This window comes from Suricata suricatta, chromosome 3 (genome assembly GCF_006229205.1).
Source record: "Suricata suricatta isolate VVHF042 chromosome 3, meerkat_22Aug2017_6uvM2_HiC, whole genome shotgun sequence".
In the NCBI taxonomy this organism is placed as follows: domain Eukaryota; kingdom Metazoa; phylum Chordata; class Mammalia; order Carnivora; family Herpestidae; genus Suricata; species Suricata suricatta.
Window position 1 is genome coordinate 132,672,322 of NC_043702.1, and position 16,691 is coordinate 132,689,012.

At 44.5% G+C, this 16,691-nt stretch overlaps 2 protein-coding genes across 2 annotated transcripts in view; one reads left to right on the forward strand and one right to left on the reverse strand.

Annotated features, from left to right (window-relative positions):
- The window catches only part of NMNAT2 (nicotinamide nucleotide adenylyltransferase 2), a 147,236-nt gene extending 140,344 nt beyond the window's left edge, over positions 1-6,892 (forward strand). Inside the window, exon 11 of the mRNA XM_029935229.1 lies at positions 1,724-6,892. Within this exon, the coding sequence (XP_029791089.1) occupies positions 1,724-1,826 (103 nt within the window). The 3' untranslated portion in view covers positions 1,827-6,892. The remainder of the gene's footprint in view (positions 1-1,723) is intronic.
- A 2,407-nt stretch (positions 6,893-9,299) lies between these two features.
- LAMC2 (laminin subunit gamma 2) overlaps positions 9,300-16,691 on the reverse strand; it is a 54,853-nt gene continuing 47,461 nt past the window's right edge. The window contains exons 20-23 of the mRNA XM_029935231.1: positions 16,092-16,291; positions 13,573-13,731; positions 13,386-13,485; positions 9,300-10,706 (exon numbers count right to left, since the gene is read on the reverse strand). Coding sequence (XP_029791091.1) covers positions 10,453-10,706; positions 13,386-13,485; positions 13,573-13,731; positions 16,092-16,291 — 713 coding nt within the window. The 3' untranslated portion in view covers positions 9,300-10,452. The remainder of the gene's footprint in view (positions 10,707-13,385; positions 13,486-13,572; positions 13,732-16,091; positions 16,292-16,691) is intronic.

Sequence of the window (16,691 nt, forward strand, 5' to 3'; positions counted from 1 at the left end):
GCAAGAGGGGGTGGGGCAGAGAGAGAGAGGGAGACACAGAATCCAAAGCAGGCTCCAGGCCCTGAGCTGTCAGCACAGAGCCCAACACATGGCTTGAACTCACAAACCACAAGATCATGACCTGAGCTGAAGTTGGATGCTTAACCAACTGAGCCACCCAGGTGCCTCTCCCCGCTCCCCATAGTCATTTACTTTTAAAGGGGAACAGGTCCTTGGCTAGTTTAAGCTAGTTTGTGGGAGGAAGAGAATGTTTTTAGTTTGATACTCTTTAGTTTGAGGTGTTTATGAAATACTGAAATTAATGAGTATAAGCTAAGCTTCTATAACACAAAGAGCCCAAATAGTCACAGTTTAAGTAATAGGGATATTTATTTCTCTCTTGCTTAAGTCAAAAGAGATTGAATTTCTGGCGTCTTCCATGTGAAGCCCCCATTCGTGGGTCCACAGCTGCTGCTGGAAAGAGCAGGAGCTTGGTCTTTAAAAAGATGACTCAGAGTTGTGCACATCACTTCCCCCTGCATCCCACTGGCTCAGCCTCAGTCCCATAGCTCTACTTTACGTCAAGGGAACCTGGGAAATAGACTTTATGTGCACATGTATAAATACTTCAAGAGTAGCATCAAATTCTGACATGAGAGCTGAAACCCAATGGCAATGGCCAATGAGGGGAGAGGAGAAGGATTTGGTTCCAGACATGGCTGCACAATAAAATTACCCCTCACACGGACACAACCCCACAAATGCCTGTGTCCCTGAGTTGGAATTTATGGTGGATGGGCCTAGGAATCTGCTTCCTGGGTGATTCTAATCAAGTTGGAATTAGCATTTGGAAACCACAGACATAGATCACTTTTTCAAGAAGCTTCCCTGTGAAATGGTCAGGGAGCCACTCAGGGACCTAGCTTGCTTGCAAGATCAGGATGGTGCATCTGTTGAAAAGGTGGTGGGCCAGCCACTGAAGAGGTCTCACAGGGCAGGGCTCAGATGCCTTTTAGAATCTAGATATCTAGAGGAGTACGTGCATTTTTTACATAGCTCCTTGGGGCCTGACATTCCCAAGATCATTATATGAGTAGAGATTGGAACCAGCCAGACTAAGGCTGCAGCACAGCTATGAAGAAGCCAAAGATATCACTGGACCCCTTTCGTACCTGGTAGTGCCTTCCTCCGCAGCCTCCAGGGCTTGAGAGAAGGGCCTCAGAGGAGGTCACCTTCTTCTCTGTCAGGACCCCAGTAGGAAGGAAAAGAAGTGGTCAATCAGGAGAGTCCTTTTCATGAATGCAGAGAAACACAAAGGAGTGAAGTAAGAATAGCTAACACATTGAAATCCCTACCTTCGTGTTTGGACTATTCTAAAGGCTTTGCATAATGATGCATTTAATCCTTTTATTTAGTTTTGTTTTTTTTCACAACCTTTTAGTAACTGAAGGAGATAGATAGGCCCAAACATTACCCTCATTTTACAGGGGAGAAAGCTGAAGAACCAACAGGCTTAATTAACTTGCTTCAGGCCCCTCAGTTAGGAAATGGCAGAGCCCGGGTGAAATGGAGTCACTGGGGTGCGGGGAGGAATCCTGGGGCAAGCGAGACTTCCCCCATAGGGAAACCAGGCAGAGGCAGACACTGGGGTGTGGGGTAAACCCTTCCCCAGATCGGAAGCACGGGCAGCCCAGTCCTTCTGCCTGGGGGAGAGTGTCCTCTGACCCCGTCTCTTCTCCTCCAGACTGGCCCTGCAGCACGGGGACGGCCACGTCGTGGATTACCTGTCCCAGCCGGTCATCGACTACATTCTCAAGAGCCAGCTGTACATCAATGCCTCGGGCTAGCAGCCACACAGCGCTCGGCTCCACTCTCCCCTTGTCCTCCGCCAACACACTGGCCCCTCCAGCCTCTGTCAGTCCCCCGTCTTCCTCCCCGTTGCTCCGTCTCCTCATCCTGACTGTTCTCCCCACTTGCTGACTCAACCCTCCACAGTGTGGGGGCCTGCAGAGAACCACGGCATACCCTACTCAGCAGTCATCTTTGGACAGACTTTCCTCTAGTCTCCGGGTCGGGGGTGGGTGAGGGAATAGGGTGGGAGTTGAGGGGAGTGCAGTCCTCAGAGATGTGCTGGCCTCTGTCTCCCAGCATGCTCTAGAGAGCGGCTCCGGGGCCGGTCCTCCCAGCATGCTCTGGGGAGGCCGCTCTGGCTCTCGCCTTCCCAGCATGCCCTTTACCACGAAGGGCTATTTCTCTTTCTTTCTTTTCTTTCTGTTCTTGTTTTTTGGTGTGTTTTTGTTTTGTTTTGTTTTGTTTTGTTTTGTTGAGGTTTCTGGGGGGTTTGTTTTGTTGGTGTTGTTCACTCCTCATAGAATTTGGATGAAATCCATGTGCGTGGTTCTTTATGTTTGTAGTCTCGATGCATCCCTGTGGGGTTACCTTCCCTTTTGATAGGACGCTGTAGCCAGCCTCAGTGGTGAGGGCCACACCCAGTAAAGAAGGCCAGGCTGCCTCCACTTTCCTGACACTCCCTCCCTCACCAAACTACTCACACACCCCACTCCACCTGGACACCCCCACACAGCAACAATCCAGGGTTAGGACTGAGGCTTCCAGGTTCCAAAACCTGGGAGGCAAGTCTGGGAATAGTAGGGTTACTCAGAAGAATTTGAGTCCATTTCCTTAGCTTTAGAAGATCATTTTCCTGATGCTCTGGGCCTGTGATCACACAGAGCCAGTCCATCGTCATATACTGGTGGCATTTGTACAGTTTCTCATTTGGGCTGTGACTGATGGCAGAGTGGGTTCCCTGCCAGCCCAGCATTTCCAAGGAAGCTTCAGGTCACCACCTAAGCCCTTGGCGGTCATATCCAGCTACATTCCTGCATCAGAAAAGAATCACACATTCAAGGCCAAATCCTACGAATGCAGTCATTTCCGAAATAAAACATGCTAGGAATTCACTCAACCCTAGAGATCTTTGCTAATTGGAATTATTTTTTGCCTGTTTGGCTGGGAAATGTTTTTATCATGCTACAAGTCCGGGATGACCAAGGAGAGAGCATCTTGTTGCCCTGACGGGAATTGATGGCTCTCCCCTACTCTCACTGTGCCGAAACAGCTGGTACCTGAGGTCAGGTTCTTCTGGAGACCCAGTACTTCGGCCTTGTTTCTGGAGCTCCTCATATCTCCTGCAGAGCCCAGAAACCACAGTCATCGCCTGAGGAAATATGTCTGGCAGGGGAATGGGTTCACAGAACAGAGATCATGGCGGGAAGCATCAAGAGCCCCAAAATTGTTTCATTCTTTTTCTAATTTCTTACCTTCCTCCGCTGCTCCTGGAAACAGCTCTGACAGACTGTTCTAGTTGTTCAGGTCTCATTCAAGCCCTGTTTCGAGAGCCAAAAGAAAATTATTCTCTTATGCTCTGTGTCTCTCATCTAGTCTCTGGCTCTGGGGTTTCTGGTTGTTTTCATGGACTGGGTCCCCAAGGAGCAGGATAATTTTATCAAAATCTGGCGCCAGTTATGGTCGCTGGGGGGGGGGTGTGTGTGAGATCTGACATCAGGGACACATTCTTCAGCACACATTTCACGTCTGTGACATTCGTCAATAGCCTCCAGGAAAAGGAACAGGATTCAACAGATGAGCATGGTACAGCAGCATCTAGCAGGGCATTATTCCTCTTGGATTATGGAAATAATCTTCAGAGGAGGGAATGAAGGTCCCATTCCTGGGTTTCAATATTTGGTTAAGAATCATGAAATCACAAATTTAGAAAAAAACATCTCCAGAGATTAGTTAATTCAACATTCTCCTTTAAAAGATGAGAGAGCAGAGATCCACTGGATTAAATGGCTGGCCCAAGGTCACACAGCAAGTGGAGAGCCTGGCAAAAGGATCTTGTTTCCCTTAGGTCATGACACCTTGTTATCTCTGTCCCTCCAGTTTTCTAGGATACTGACCAGGTTAACACGTGGTTTCCACTCTTTTCTGTCTTTATCCGGCATCTGTCTCTTAAATTATGTCTCACCCAGGTGCTCCTATATAGGGCATTGCATATGGCAGTCCTTAGGGAAGGGAGGAAGGCCATAGCTAGGTTTCCTTTAGAAATCAAGAGATCGCAACAGCTTAGAGGAAATCCCAAAAAGTGACCCTCTGAATCCAAGAAAGGATTGCTTTATGGAAGGCTAAGAAAGACCTAGAATGTTCAAGATGACACTAGAGAGAGACAGAAGAGCCTTTGTCTAAGTAAAACAGTCCTAAGCCAGGAAGAGAAATCAGGGAACTGGATTCCCTAGGGCAACATGGCAGTTTTAAGGATGTGAAATTTATCTATGGTTGGAATTTATTATGGGGATCTACATGAGCAGATCTGAGAAAAACCAGATGTCATTTGTGTCTTTGGTGCACCCTGTTCCTCTGCCGGGCTCTGTGGTCAAGCCCCATTTAGTCCAAAGTCCTTGATAGGGGACTGGGCTGGCTGTATACACTCAACGTGGGGGTAGGAAGGTGGTTAGGAAGGAAAAGAACAGGGGCAATAAAGATGTCCAGAATGAAATGTGATCTTGGTGAATCACAGGGATAGTATTTAAATAGCGTTCCTTTAATATAAGGAAATGTGAATTTCCTTCTGGGCAGAATTGTCTGTTCTCCAACCTGCCCTATTCTTCACTTGCTAGGGGGAAGTCAGAGCCCCTGTCTCAGTCCAGGGCAAGACATTGTGGCTGTGATGCTGCAAAGGCCGGCCCTGGAATGACTCAGAGTTTGAAGTAGTGCCCCAGGTGCCACAAGGATGACCTCTGGGCCCTGACTTCCCCATCTGGGGTCCCACTTCTTCCTACAAAGGCCAACTCAAGGCTGGCATGGCTCAGAGATTTTGAGATAGGCGTAGGGTGCAATGATCACGTTAAGAGAGGTCAGGAGCCTCATTTCCTGACTACCAATGAAAAACATCCCTCTTGCTCTTCTGAAAGTGGCGTATGAGTAAGAACCGGTGGGAGGGAAACCCTTTGTACCAGTGACTCTCACCTCAAGGAGTGGCCCTCTGGAGGGTTCTGTGCCTCATTCACCATCCCCAACCCCAGGCAGTCTCTGAGGCCTTCTTGTTTTCATTTTCCTTGAATGTACATAAGAATAGGGGAGGAAAGTCTCTTACTGAAGTGCCTGAAACCCAGAGCTAGAGCTTCTAGAGACGTTATTCTTTCCATCTCCGCTTGGCCAACTTTCCCCAGCGTTCTCTGGTCTCGTGCGTCAGCTTCTCAGAAAGAAGAACTTGCTGTTCTAATTAAGTAGAAAGTGAGACTCAATAATCAAACTGCAGCAAAAGGCAGAAAATTACAAGGAGACATGACTTGTATTTTAACAGCCCAAATCTACTCTCCCAAACTGATAGAAATACACACTTTCGGGGTTTAAGAGAGAGAAACATGTTATTATATTCCATTCATCAAGAGTAATGCAAAAATAAATCAGTAGAATGTGAAAAGCTCAGGATCTCTCCCAAGGCTACTGCAGGAAGGCCGAGGGGTGAGATGGTGAGAATGGACACAGGGACTGATTTTGTAGCTCTTCCAATTAGGATACCTGAGGAACAGCATTGTGGACCGATTCATCCAGACTGCACCTCTCTATGGCTGCTCAGTGAACTCAATTCTTCACGTGGTTTCTTTGTCGTGTAAGTTTGGGGTGTCCTATTAGCCTGTTCCAGTTACTTAGGAATGAGTTACACTCTTTCCCTTCAGTCTAGCCTAGGGCCAGAACTCAGTTTGATCCAAATGGTCTCAAGGATTGGCATGGGGAGGGGGAAGCTTTTTTTCTGAATCACTTTTGGTCATGGAGTCTGCCATTTTGAGAGTAAGATTTGCTTTATGAAAATCAATTCATTGATAAAGACTACATTAAAGTTGCAACACCATTTCACAGTGAAATATTTTGAGCAAAATTTTTGTTGCTAGAATAGTCACAGACAAAAGTTTTATCAGCGAAATGTTTCAATTACATTAATAAATAAGACAATGCTACTTGCCTTGTGTCTTTGTCCAGAATCTTCTCTGTGAGCTGTAGAATGAATCACTTTTTTGTCATAGTCTTACTTGACAGGAGCCAACAGTTTCAAAAATGTTCTTAGAGCAGAGATTTTCTGCTTGGGTTAGCTGATGCCACATGTGTAATATGAAAGTATATACACCCATACCCAAGAATCATAAGCAGGGAAGGATAATTAGCAAAGCTGTGAATTGTGCCTAAGAGTTTCCAATTAAAAAAAAAATCAGATCCTGGAACCTACCTAATCTGCATTGTCTCATTTTGGTAGCTTTGGCTCCCTAGTGAAACTAGCTCTTTAAGAAACACCAGTATATTTGTAAAAATTCAACTCGAATAACTCATTTTTGATATAAGAGATCTTAAGTAGGATGAATCATTAAACTCTCAATTTGGGCAATGTAAACAAGCAAAAAAAATAATTTGTTAATTGTTCAGTTTTGCTCTATTAGTTCTTATTTCATGTGTAGTGGTGACATATATGGTGTGTTGGTATAGATCTAAATGATGACTGTCATCAGCTAGTAGCAGCTGTGATTCAGAAGGTAAGATAGCAAATCTCCTTTAGGACCCTCATTTAGGGCTTAGCCACTTGTTTGTCAGATTAGTTGTGATTATTTTTTAAAAATCATTTTGGTTCTTACTATGTGTTTTGTTGTTATTGTTTAAGATTGGAATTAGTTAGTATGGGTGTATCCATCGGGGTTTGGTGGCACATCATAATGACGCCTGATATGCCTTGTAAACTGTGTTTATGTTTGCAATTTTGGCCACAAACCTAAACATTTTTTTTCTGTGTCATGAGAGTATGTAATGTTGAAAGCTTGTTGAAAACTGGGCATAAACATTGGTTTAATTTGCTAACTTACATAAACTTATAAGATATATGCACTATGAACTAACATACATGTATATACACATTTCTTCTCTTATGACCCATAAGGAAGCTTCAGATCTTGGAACTTTTTTAGGAGGTTCCGTGTAGTCCATAATGTAGTCCAAGAAAAAAAATTTTTTTTAACTTTTACTTTGGTGGGGTGGGAAAATTGGACCATAGTGAGAATCCACAACATTTCCATGACCATGCAAAAACATTAAAGGAAGACATAATAAATAAACATATTCCTGGTCCGTGAGCCTCACTCCAAACATTGGACATTACTGAGTATCTTCTTACCCTTTTCTCTGGCATCCCAAGAGTACTGACAAGAAACCACATCCTGGGAGAAGATCAGAAATACATCTGCTAAGAAGCCATAGTCTATGGGCAGCTTCATTTCTTCCCACATCTCCAAACAGAAATCTCTGTGAGTCAGAGTAGATGATGATATGTGTAAGAGCCTACCAGCAGCACAATTAATCAGAAAACTCTCAGGAGAGAAGTACAAGGGAGTTTTCACTACCAATTAGAAACACTGATGAGAACCAGGAAAGACAGCTTCCTTAATTTGGCAGGATCAGGACAAGACTGGTAACAGAGGCTCGGTCCTGAGTAGGTTATCTCTCGGTCAGACAGTCCTTCTCTCTTCTTAGGGACAGTTTGTCAGGTCCATAGAAATGATAGAATCATTTCTACATGTCTACATCAAGGGAGTTGCATGAGTCGCTTTTCCATTTCCCATCTCTACTCAGGGATCCTCTCCCATTCTATGACCTTCTCAATGATTCATCCCATTGAGGAATAGTTTTATAATTGCATGTATTTTTATATGTTTTAAAGGTTTACTTATTCTTAAGAGAGAGATACAGTGTGAGCAGGCAGAGAGAGAGGGAAACATAGAATCTGAAGCAGGCTCCAGGCTCTAAGCTGTCAGCACAGAGCCCAATGTGGGGCTCAAACCCACAAACTGTAAGGTCATGACCTGAGTTGAAGTCAGACGTTTAACCAACTGAGCCACCCAGGTGCACCTATAACTGCATGTATTAACTAATGGAATACCTCAGCAAGTTCCCTAGAACACGTACTGCCAAATCTCACACTTGGCAGAGACAGACACCAATCACTTAGCAAAGCATTCTTCCCTTTCATAGTGTAGGATTATCACTGAGACATGGCTTCTTACCAATGAACTATATTTCACAGACCCCTTGCAAGTCAGATGGGTTCTGGACCACGGAATGTGAAAGAAAATGACTTGCATCCCATCCAAGGTCTGGCACACAAAAATCTTCCAAGTGTCTCTTATTTCCATGTCTTTTTCCTTTTCTACTCACTGAAATGGAAATAAGTCCCAGGGCGACCTTAGAAGTCACATGTTGTAAATGGCAGGGTCCCTGGAATGACTATATGGAGGGTCACCCTGCCAACTTGCTACCCATCCATTATGAGAAAAAGAAAAAAAGTCTATTGTGTTTGAGCTACATACATATTTAGGTCGGTGTGATATAGTAATTAATCTAAGTAATACATATACATTTCCTGGACACTAGTTGTTAGTTACAGGGAGAGATTTGTAGGATGTGTGATTGAGTATGCCAAGACAGGATAATAAATTTGCTTCTGCAGAAGGTAAGGCTAAATGATTAGACCTGTCAGAATTTGTGGGATTAATGTGGACAGGAATAGAATTTTTTCCTTGGCTACATGGATAGATGGCCAATTCAGAATCTTAATTTATTAGATTTTAATTTATTAAAAAGCATGACAATACACCACAAATTATTGATTTTACCTTAATTTCATAGCCAAAGAAAAAAAGACAAAAATATTAACTCTAACCCCACCCTATTCAGGTTGTTCCAGAAATAAGTCCTTCTTTAGGCTTAGGAGACAGCACCAATTAACTCTCATAAAGTGCTGTCATGGTTGGAAAGGGCAAAACAAGATGTTCAGAAAACTCTAGGATGCAAACTCTAGGACCCACTGCTCTTTCTGTGACATTTGGTTTCTATTGTTTTGGTACCTCCATCTTAAACTTAGAGTTTGACAAATTAGAAACTGACTATAGCACCTAGACTTGTTCTTTATTTAAAAACACATCCATGAAAAGCCAAGGAGATATAGAGGCGAGGCTGCACCAAAGTCTTCCAAGCCGAGATGGAAGTGTCTCTAATTTTTCCAGCAATTCCCAGTGGTGTTATCATGACTCAACAGTCTGTTGCAATCAGGTGTGGAAAGGGGAGGAGTGACAGCTGGAATGCAAAGAAGTGTATACAACCCAGACCCATCCCAGCTTGGCCAAACCCAAGTGCCCCCATGGGAGTGTCTTGCAACACGTTCTGTTGAGAAATGAGGTTGCAAACCAGGGGGTTATTGCAATAAAAACCACTTGTGATGAACAACAGTTGTAACTTTAAATTTATTTTTTTAATGTTTGTCTTCCTTACTAGACAATCAACTATGTGAGGGCAGAGACTATGTCACCACTGTACCCCAGCCCCTGACACACAGTACATAATAAATAGATGTTGTAAGGATGGATGGATGGAGGGATGGATGGATGGAAGAATGAAGGATGGAGTCTCCCCAGCTCAAGTGTGAGTAGGAACATTCTCTGCTACAGGGAGAGGAATAAGAAAATAAAACACATAGACACATATCATTTTTAGTGTTTGAAAAGTGGGATTGAATTAGGACTCACAAATCTTCTAGATAATTGTACTTCATTCTATGTGCAAGCCCCATTTTTCTATCACTTTGAAACCCAAAAGCAAATATTTTCCCATTGTGTACTTCACTGGTCAGAAATGTTTTAATAAAAAAGTAGTCTCTAAGTTGGCATGGCATCATTGGACAAAGGATGGCACTTCCAGGCCCCAGGAGAAATCAAAGGTGGCAGGACCCAAACAGGCTCCAAATGGACCAGACTTACTGCCTCTCACTCCACCACTGTTCACTTCTTCCAGCTTGAAAGTGGACAACGTGCAGACAAACCGGGTGGTAAGTGGGAGTAACTCTGGTCAACAAGAAACTTGTAGTTGGACACTACTAGGTAGCAGTGTTTCACTGGCCACAATGTGACTGGACTTCAGTCTGTTTAGACATTAGGAAGAATTGTACGGATAGGCAAAGTAAAAAAATTTCTCCTTTGGTCATATTACTCAAAGAATAAGCTGACTATAGCCCAGCAGCATACTCCATACTCCATACACTGTCCATATTCCAGGGCTCAGTTTGTGACTATCCCAAGGCAAACACCTGCCCATGCAGCCTGCCCTTCCATCCAGTCTACCTTTTGGGGTCCGGGCCCTTGGCCAATCTCAAACTCGGTGTTATTTACCTCACTGCCCATCAGGAAGCAAGTAGTATCACACTGGTGCAATAAGTCATTTATCTGGCCAAGGTCTCAGGGATAGGATCAGGTTCAGTTGACCTGAGCATGTTGAGTGGTCAACATGTTCAAATGTCTCCATCCCACCCCAACCACATGAGATGGCTCCTGAGGTCGGTATCCCAAGAACCTCAGCTGAGAAATCTCTATGGCAGATTCACTGTTGCTCAAGAGCCTGGGTATTATAGCAGCCCGGGGGCAGGTTGTCCCTGATGTTCTCCAGGTTCTTCACATCAGCCAGAATCCCGTCTATGGTCGTCTCCAGCAAGCGGAGGTGGCCCTGCTGCCGACGTGCTCTCTCTTCCAGCTCTGACATCAAGGGCCGCAGCTGGCTGTTGATCTGAGTCTTGGCTCGGGAGAGTTTCTGCTCCAATAAGATCAGTCCCTCTTCATCCACACTGCCAGGCTGATCTATTTTAGGGAATGAGAAAGGAGTTGATATAGAAGAATTAGATCTCCTTGAACACACACTACACCCTTAACTAAAACCTGTTCCTACCTGTCCAGAGAAAATGGTATGCCATGCATCTAAAAGGCTTATTTTACATTGGAAATAATATATAAAATACTCTGAGAGCTTTAGACTTGTTATTAGTTATGAACAGCCAAGTTCAAGCCTCTGAGCTCTATAGTTAAGCAATATGAAGCTTGGACTTCTCTTTTCAGTATAGGGCCAAGTTCATGCTCTGAAAAGATGAAGGCTGAAGGTCATAGGAGACTGAGTACTGTCCAAGGTGTCTGCCCCACACAGCTCACCCTAGGATCAGAATCAACTCCAAATTATGTTTACTGAACTATCCTTGGGAAATATCTTGCTATTTTCCATTAGAAGACCTTTAGAAACTGGCTGGGTTTTGGGGTTTATAGAGGCCAAGGTATGCTTTGCTATTTGGGGGATAGGTTCCAGCTGTTAGGAAATGATGTAAGATTTCTTTCTGGCCTGAAACAGTGGGAATCTGGCTAGATATGAGTTTATTTCCAATATGAAATGTAGTTATATTTGTTGAGGTATGTTTTACCCATAAATAATCTAAAACTAATGTCAGCAGGAAGGGCATCTGGCCAAACCTGTTTGATCAGAATAGGGTTTGAGAGGCCTCTGGTCAATTCAAACTCAAGGTCACGTTGCCTCACATATCTGAGCTGTGGTGTTAGCATTTGGCTGCCTGTTTGTTACATCTAGAGATTAAACTATTACTGTTCCAGGACTCCAGAGAGCAAACAGGAGAAACAACATCCTAACAAAAACACAGATCCAGTAGATCAGACCTTCACCTAGGAGCAGGGGAATATTCCAGAATTTTGGGTTCTATGACATACTGGGAAAGTTAAGCTTGGGAATAAAATAACCATGTCCTCAGAGAGGAGTACAATCTGTTCAAAATGGGCAGGCTCACTAGAATCAAAGAGTCCTTGGTTCAAAATCCACCTCCACAGGTTACTATGTGATCCGCGGGACATAATCAACCTCTCTGAGCCTCAGTTTACTTCTCTGTGAAACAAAATAATAAAAAGAATAAAACCTGCCTCATAGGACCTTTAAAAGAAATGATTTTACCCCAGAGAACAGCCAACATAGTGCCTGACACCCGGTAAATGGTTAAGGGTTCCCACCAACCTGCTCTCCCCACGCTTTCATTTTCTCTTGAAGGGCCCTGAGAGTTGCATTACCTTTTTCAGAACATTAAACAAAGCTGCTTATATCTCCACTGGGGAACTGGGTTTTCTTTGTTTTTTTTTCCACCCTTAGAGGGAATGTACTCTTTGGGGCCAATGGGACCACAAAGCAGACTCGTTAGTATAACAACACAGGCAATATTGATCTGCCAGGGGGAGGATGGTATTCCTCAGAAAAATCAGATTTTAAAGTTGTCCTACTGAATCAAAGAGGTAAAACCAAACCTTTTCCTGAATGTCATTGGAATCCATGATCAAATGCCTTGCTCCCTATCTGCCACAGACCATGACAAATCAGGCCAAATGAGGGCTTGAGATCAGTTCTCCCAATCCAGAATGTTAACCTTAATCAGTTTTTTTGGCAGGGGAGGGATATTGTGGGCAAATGTGAATTGTTGCCACGCTGTGCCATTAAATCTATTGTCTCTGAAAATTTCACAGTATCTCTTGTACCTACTATCTTTAAATTTCTTCTGGGCTATCAACAGGCAGGTCAAGTTCTCACTTATATCAAGGTACAACTGCGGGTTGGGATGGACAAACAGCAGAATCAACATGTGACTCTTGACTTCACAGCCTGGGACAGCCTCCCCCACTCACTACTACTACTACTGCCTCAGAGCCCAGGCTTGGTCACCTCCCTTCTTAAGTCCTTCCACCATTTCCAAAGTGGTCTCACTCTGCCTTTTGTCTAACCTACCTCCAAGCTCTTCTCCACTCACTCCTGCACTCCACTTAGTGATCTTTCTGAAATATACAGCGATGATGTTATTACTCTGTTTTAAACTGTCCACTAGCAGGGCACCTGGGTGGCTCAATTGGTTAAGTGTCTGACTTCAGCTCAGGTCATGATCTCGTGCTGTGTGGGTTTGAGCCCCACATCAGGCTCTGTGCTGACAGCTCAGAGTCTGCAGCCTGTTTCAGATTCTCTCTCTGGCTCTCTCTGCCCCTCCCCTGCTTGTGCTCTGTCTCTGTCTCTAAAATAAATAAACATTTTAAAAAATTAAAAAAAATAAAAAACTGTCCACTAGCTTCTCAAGACCAAGGCCAGAATCCTTAGCAGGACTGTCAAACTGTTCAGTTTTCTCTTTAGCTGTGAAGTTTGAATATACTGTCTTCACAATTTACAATGTGATCTGAGGGGCATGATTAACCTCTCTGAACCTCAATACACCTTCTCTAAAGACTCCCAGATTTTTGACCTAGAGACTTTCACTTCCAAGGGCAATAGGTACTCAATGACCCATCTTATAGATGGTAAAATAGAGTCCAAAAAATGAAAAGTCATGTGCCCAAAGTCTCTGGGCCTGGAAACAAGTGTATCAGACTTCCATTCATCAGGGCTAGGTCTAGCTTGTTTTCTGGGAGAAGCCCTGAGGCATGGGGCTGGAAGACTGTGGATACCCCACACACCTATTAGGTGTAGGAGGCTGTCCAACGTGTTGAGGGTGTCTTGAATGGTAGCTCCAGCATTCTTGGCTCTGTTATCAACTCTTTGGGCTTCTGTAATTACCTGAAGAAGAAAAATACAAATGTGAAAGGGTGTCTCTCACATTGGCAAGTTTAAAGGGATTTCCCATGGAAATCGATGGAAACTGACCATCTGCACTGCATCCATATCCAGGTCAAATTCTTGCTCCTTCCTTGCCAGCTCTCCTTCCACTTCCCTCATCTCGCTCTTCAGAGTGGCCAGTCCCTTCTCCATGGCCAAGGCTCCATCTGCTGTCACATTGGCTTCCAAGTTCAGACTCCCTATCTCCTGGGAAAAGAAAGGGAGCCAAGGATGGGAGGAGAGACACGGGTGAGGCACAAAAACATCCCAGAGACAAATACGGAAAAAATTCAGCTGCAGCCAGGCCCTGATGGAGTCAGTTAGATGAACAACAGGAGAGTCAGATTTGCAGACACACCCTTCCCCAAGCTCTGCTTGAAACAAACTACTTTGAGGGTATGGCTGTAGGTACCAGGAGGGTCAAAAGCGAAACACTGATTCCCTGTCAGGTCAATGCTCACCAAAAAACTGAACGCAATAAAAACTATTTGGAAAAACTTAGAGGGTGAGAAATTCACATCATTTCCTGTCATAGTTCTTTGCTGCCACAGTCTTTTGAGTAACTTTACTAGGATCCCTGAAGCAGCTGAGTTTGAGGTGCAGAGAATGAATGGACTACACCTGTGACTTTTGATTTTATTAGGACAAAGTTTATCAGTATCTTTATCAAAAAACTGTTATTAAGCATCAAATTGCAGTCACCTCTGTGCTAGAAGCTACGTAAGAAGAGGCACGTTAAACTGGTCTCTACTCTCAAGGGACATAGAATTAGAAATTTTTCTTGCAAATTACCAAATAGTCCAGATACTGAGAGTTTCCTCTGGGCTTTCTAGAGCTGCAGAAGCTTTTTAGAAGTCATGTCTAAATGAGAAGTAAGAAGCTCTCTTCCAGCTGAGAAGCACAGCTTCTACAATAGCATTTAGCACGTGGGGTGTAGTGTAACTAGTCTCTCTCCGTTACACCGAATGCTCCTTGAAGAGGACTGGGTCGTTCTCATCTCCATACCCTCAGCACGAAGCACAGTGCTGGTACACTGTGAGAGAAGAAGGAAAAAAGAGAATATGTGGACCTTAGACACAGAAAATAGAGATAGGGATCTAGAACTCCAGAATTTCATAAGCTTGAATCAAACATCAATGATAGTTGTTATGGAGTTGAACTGTGTCCTCCAAAAAGATATGTGGGTGTCATGACCCCCAGTATCTCAGAACGTGACCTGATTTGGAAATAGGGTTGTTGCAGATTCAATGACTTAAGATAAAGTTGTACTGGAGTACCAGGGGCGCCTAGTTCAACCTACCGATGTCCTTATCAGGGTCAGAAACGCCCAGGGAGAAAAATCCCATGTGATGATAGAGACAGAGATTACAGTGACGCCACTGCAAACCAAGGAATGCTGAGGATCCAGGGCCACCACCAGAAGCTAGGAAGAGGTGGGGCGCCTGCTTGGCTCAGTCGGTTAAGCAGCCAACTTTGGCCCAGGGCATGATCTGTGGTTCGTGGGTTTGAGCTCTGTGCTGACAGCTCAGAGCCTGGAGCCTGCTTCAGATTCAGTGACTCTCTCTCTGCTCCTCCCCCATTCCTGCTCTGTCACTCTCTCTCAAAATTAAATAAACATTAAACAGAAATTAAAAAAAAAAAAAAGAAGCTAAGAAGAGGTAGGAAAGCTGCTACCGAGGGTCTCAGAGGGAATGTGGCTCTGCAGGTACACTGATTTCTGACTTCTAGCGTCCAGGATGGCGAGACAATAAATTTTGGCTGTTTTAAGCCATCTAGTCTGTGGTACTTCGTATAGCAGCTCTAGGAAACTATTACAATAGTTGTAGTATACAACATATACACACACACACACACACACACACACGTATATCTTGGATGGGTCTCCTCATGGCACTGTCCAAAAAGGGAGCTGCAGATGAAGGCTCCAGCCCTCAATCAATGCCAGCCTTGTGAATCAATCAACAAAAGGGGCACCTGTGGGGAAATAGGTTCTACTTACACAAATAGGTTAGAAAAAAGCTTAGGGTGGAAAACCGCCACCACAGGGCAAAAACGCCCGACGTTAGCCAGTGAGGTGTTGCAATGAGATCACGAGTAACTTGTTAGAGCACCTGCAGGAAATTACCTTCCATCTGATGCCAACAGACTGATGTACCTCGGTCACAAACACCACCTACCCCCAGACCCTTTGCTTCTCACACACACAAGTTAATGATTACTGTCTGATTGTTTTCTCCACATTCACCTGTGTAAGAGCTTGTTTCTTCACATTCACCACGTGGGTCATAGCTTGTGAGCTCAATAAATACGGAGACACAGGGCCTAGGCGGGCTTCCTGTTTCCTCCTGAGCGTTAGTTTCTCTCATTTATCAACTCTGTATTTGCTCTCTCTTTGAATAAGCTAGAACACCAGACTCCTGGTCTGTGACCAGGGGATCTGAGGCTCCCATGGGTCCCGACAGGACTCCATGTTGTAGGGGTCAAAATGATGCTTGCTGCTCTCTCTTCCCACACCACCCTTGCGTTTGGAGCTGTTCGTGCCAGCCTGCACTTTGATTTTGGCTTACCTGTTCTATCTTGTCCGTGATTTCCAGGGCCTCCCGGGCTGCACTCTTTGCCCTCTGGGCATCGGCAGCAGCACCGCCCAAGGCTGCTTCTGCCTGCTCAGTCTTGTCGCTGGCATCTGCCACCTTCTGGCTTATGTACGAGAGTCTCTTCATGGCCTCTTCAGCTTCTGCTTTTCTGTCTTCAACCTGCAAGTCAAACTCTGAAATGAAAACAAAAATGTTTGCCATAAAGATGAAAAGCTGACTTACAAAGTTTACTAAATGAATATGAATGGGGCTAAAGTTTTTACGAAAATTTCCAGAAAGAGCGTTCTTACTGCCTCGGGGCAAAAGTAGGGGAAGTTGTGGCTGTTAGTGCTCATTCTTATCCGGCAGAAAAGTATCTTCGAGGAGGCACTGCGGGGGCCATAATTAGGTTCTTGCTCAGAGAAACTGGCAATCAGCCTGCGCTTGTCCCCATCCCTGCAAGACTAGTAGGACCCCAAAGTAGATCAAAAGTAATACTCTTTATTTTTGAGAGCAAGCAAGCATGAGTGGGGGAGGGGCAGAAAGCGTGGGAGCCAGGGATCCAAAGTGGGCTCAAAGTAGAGAGCCTGGTGC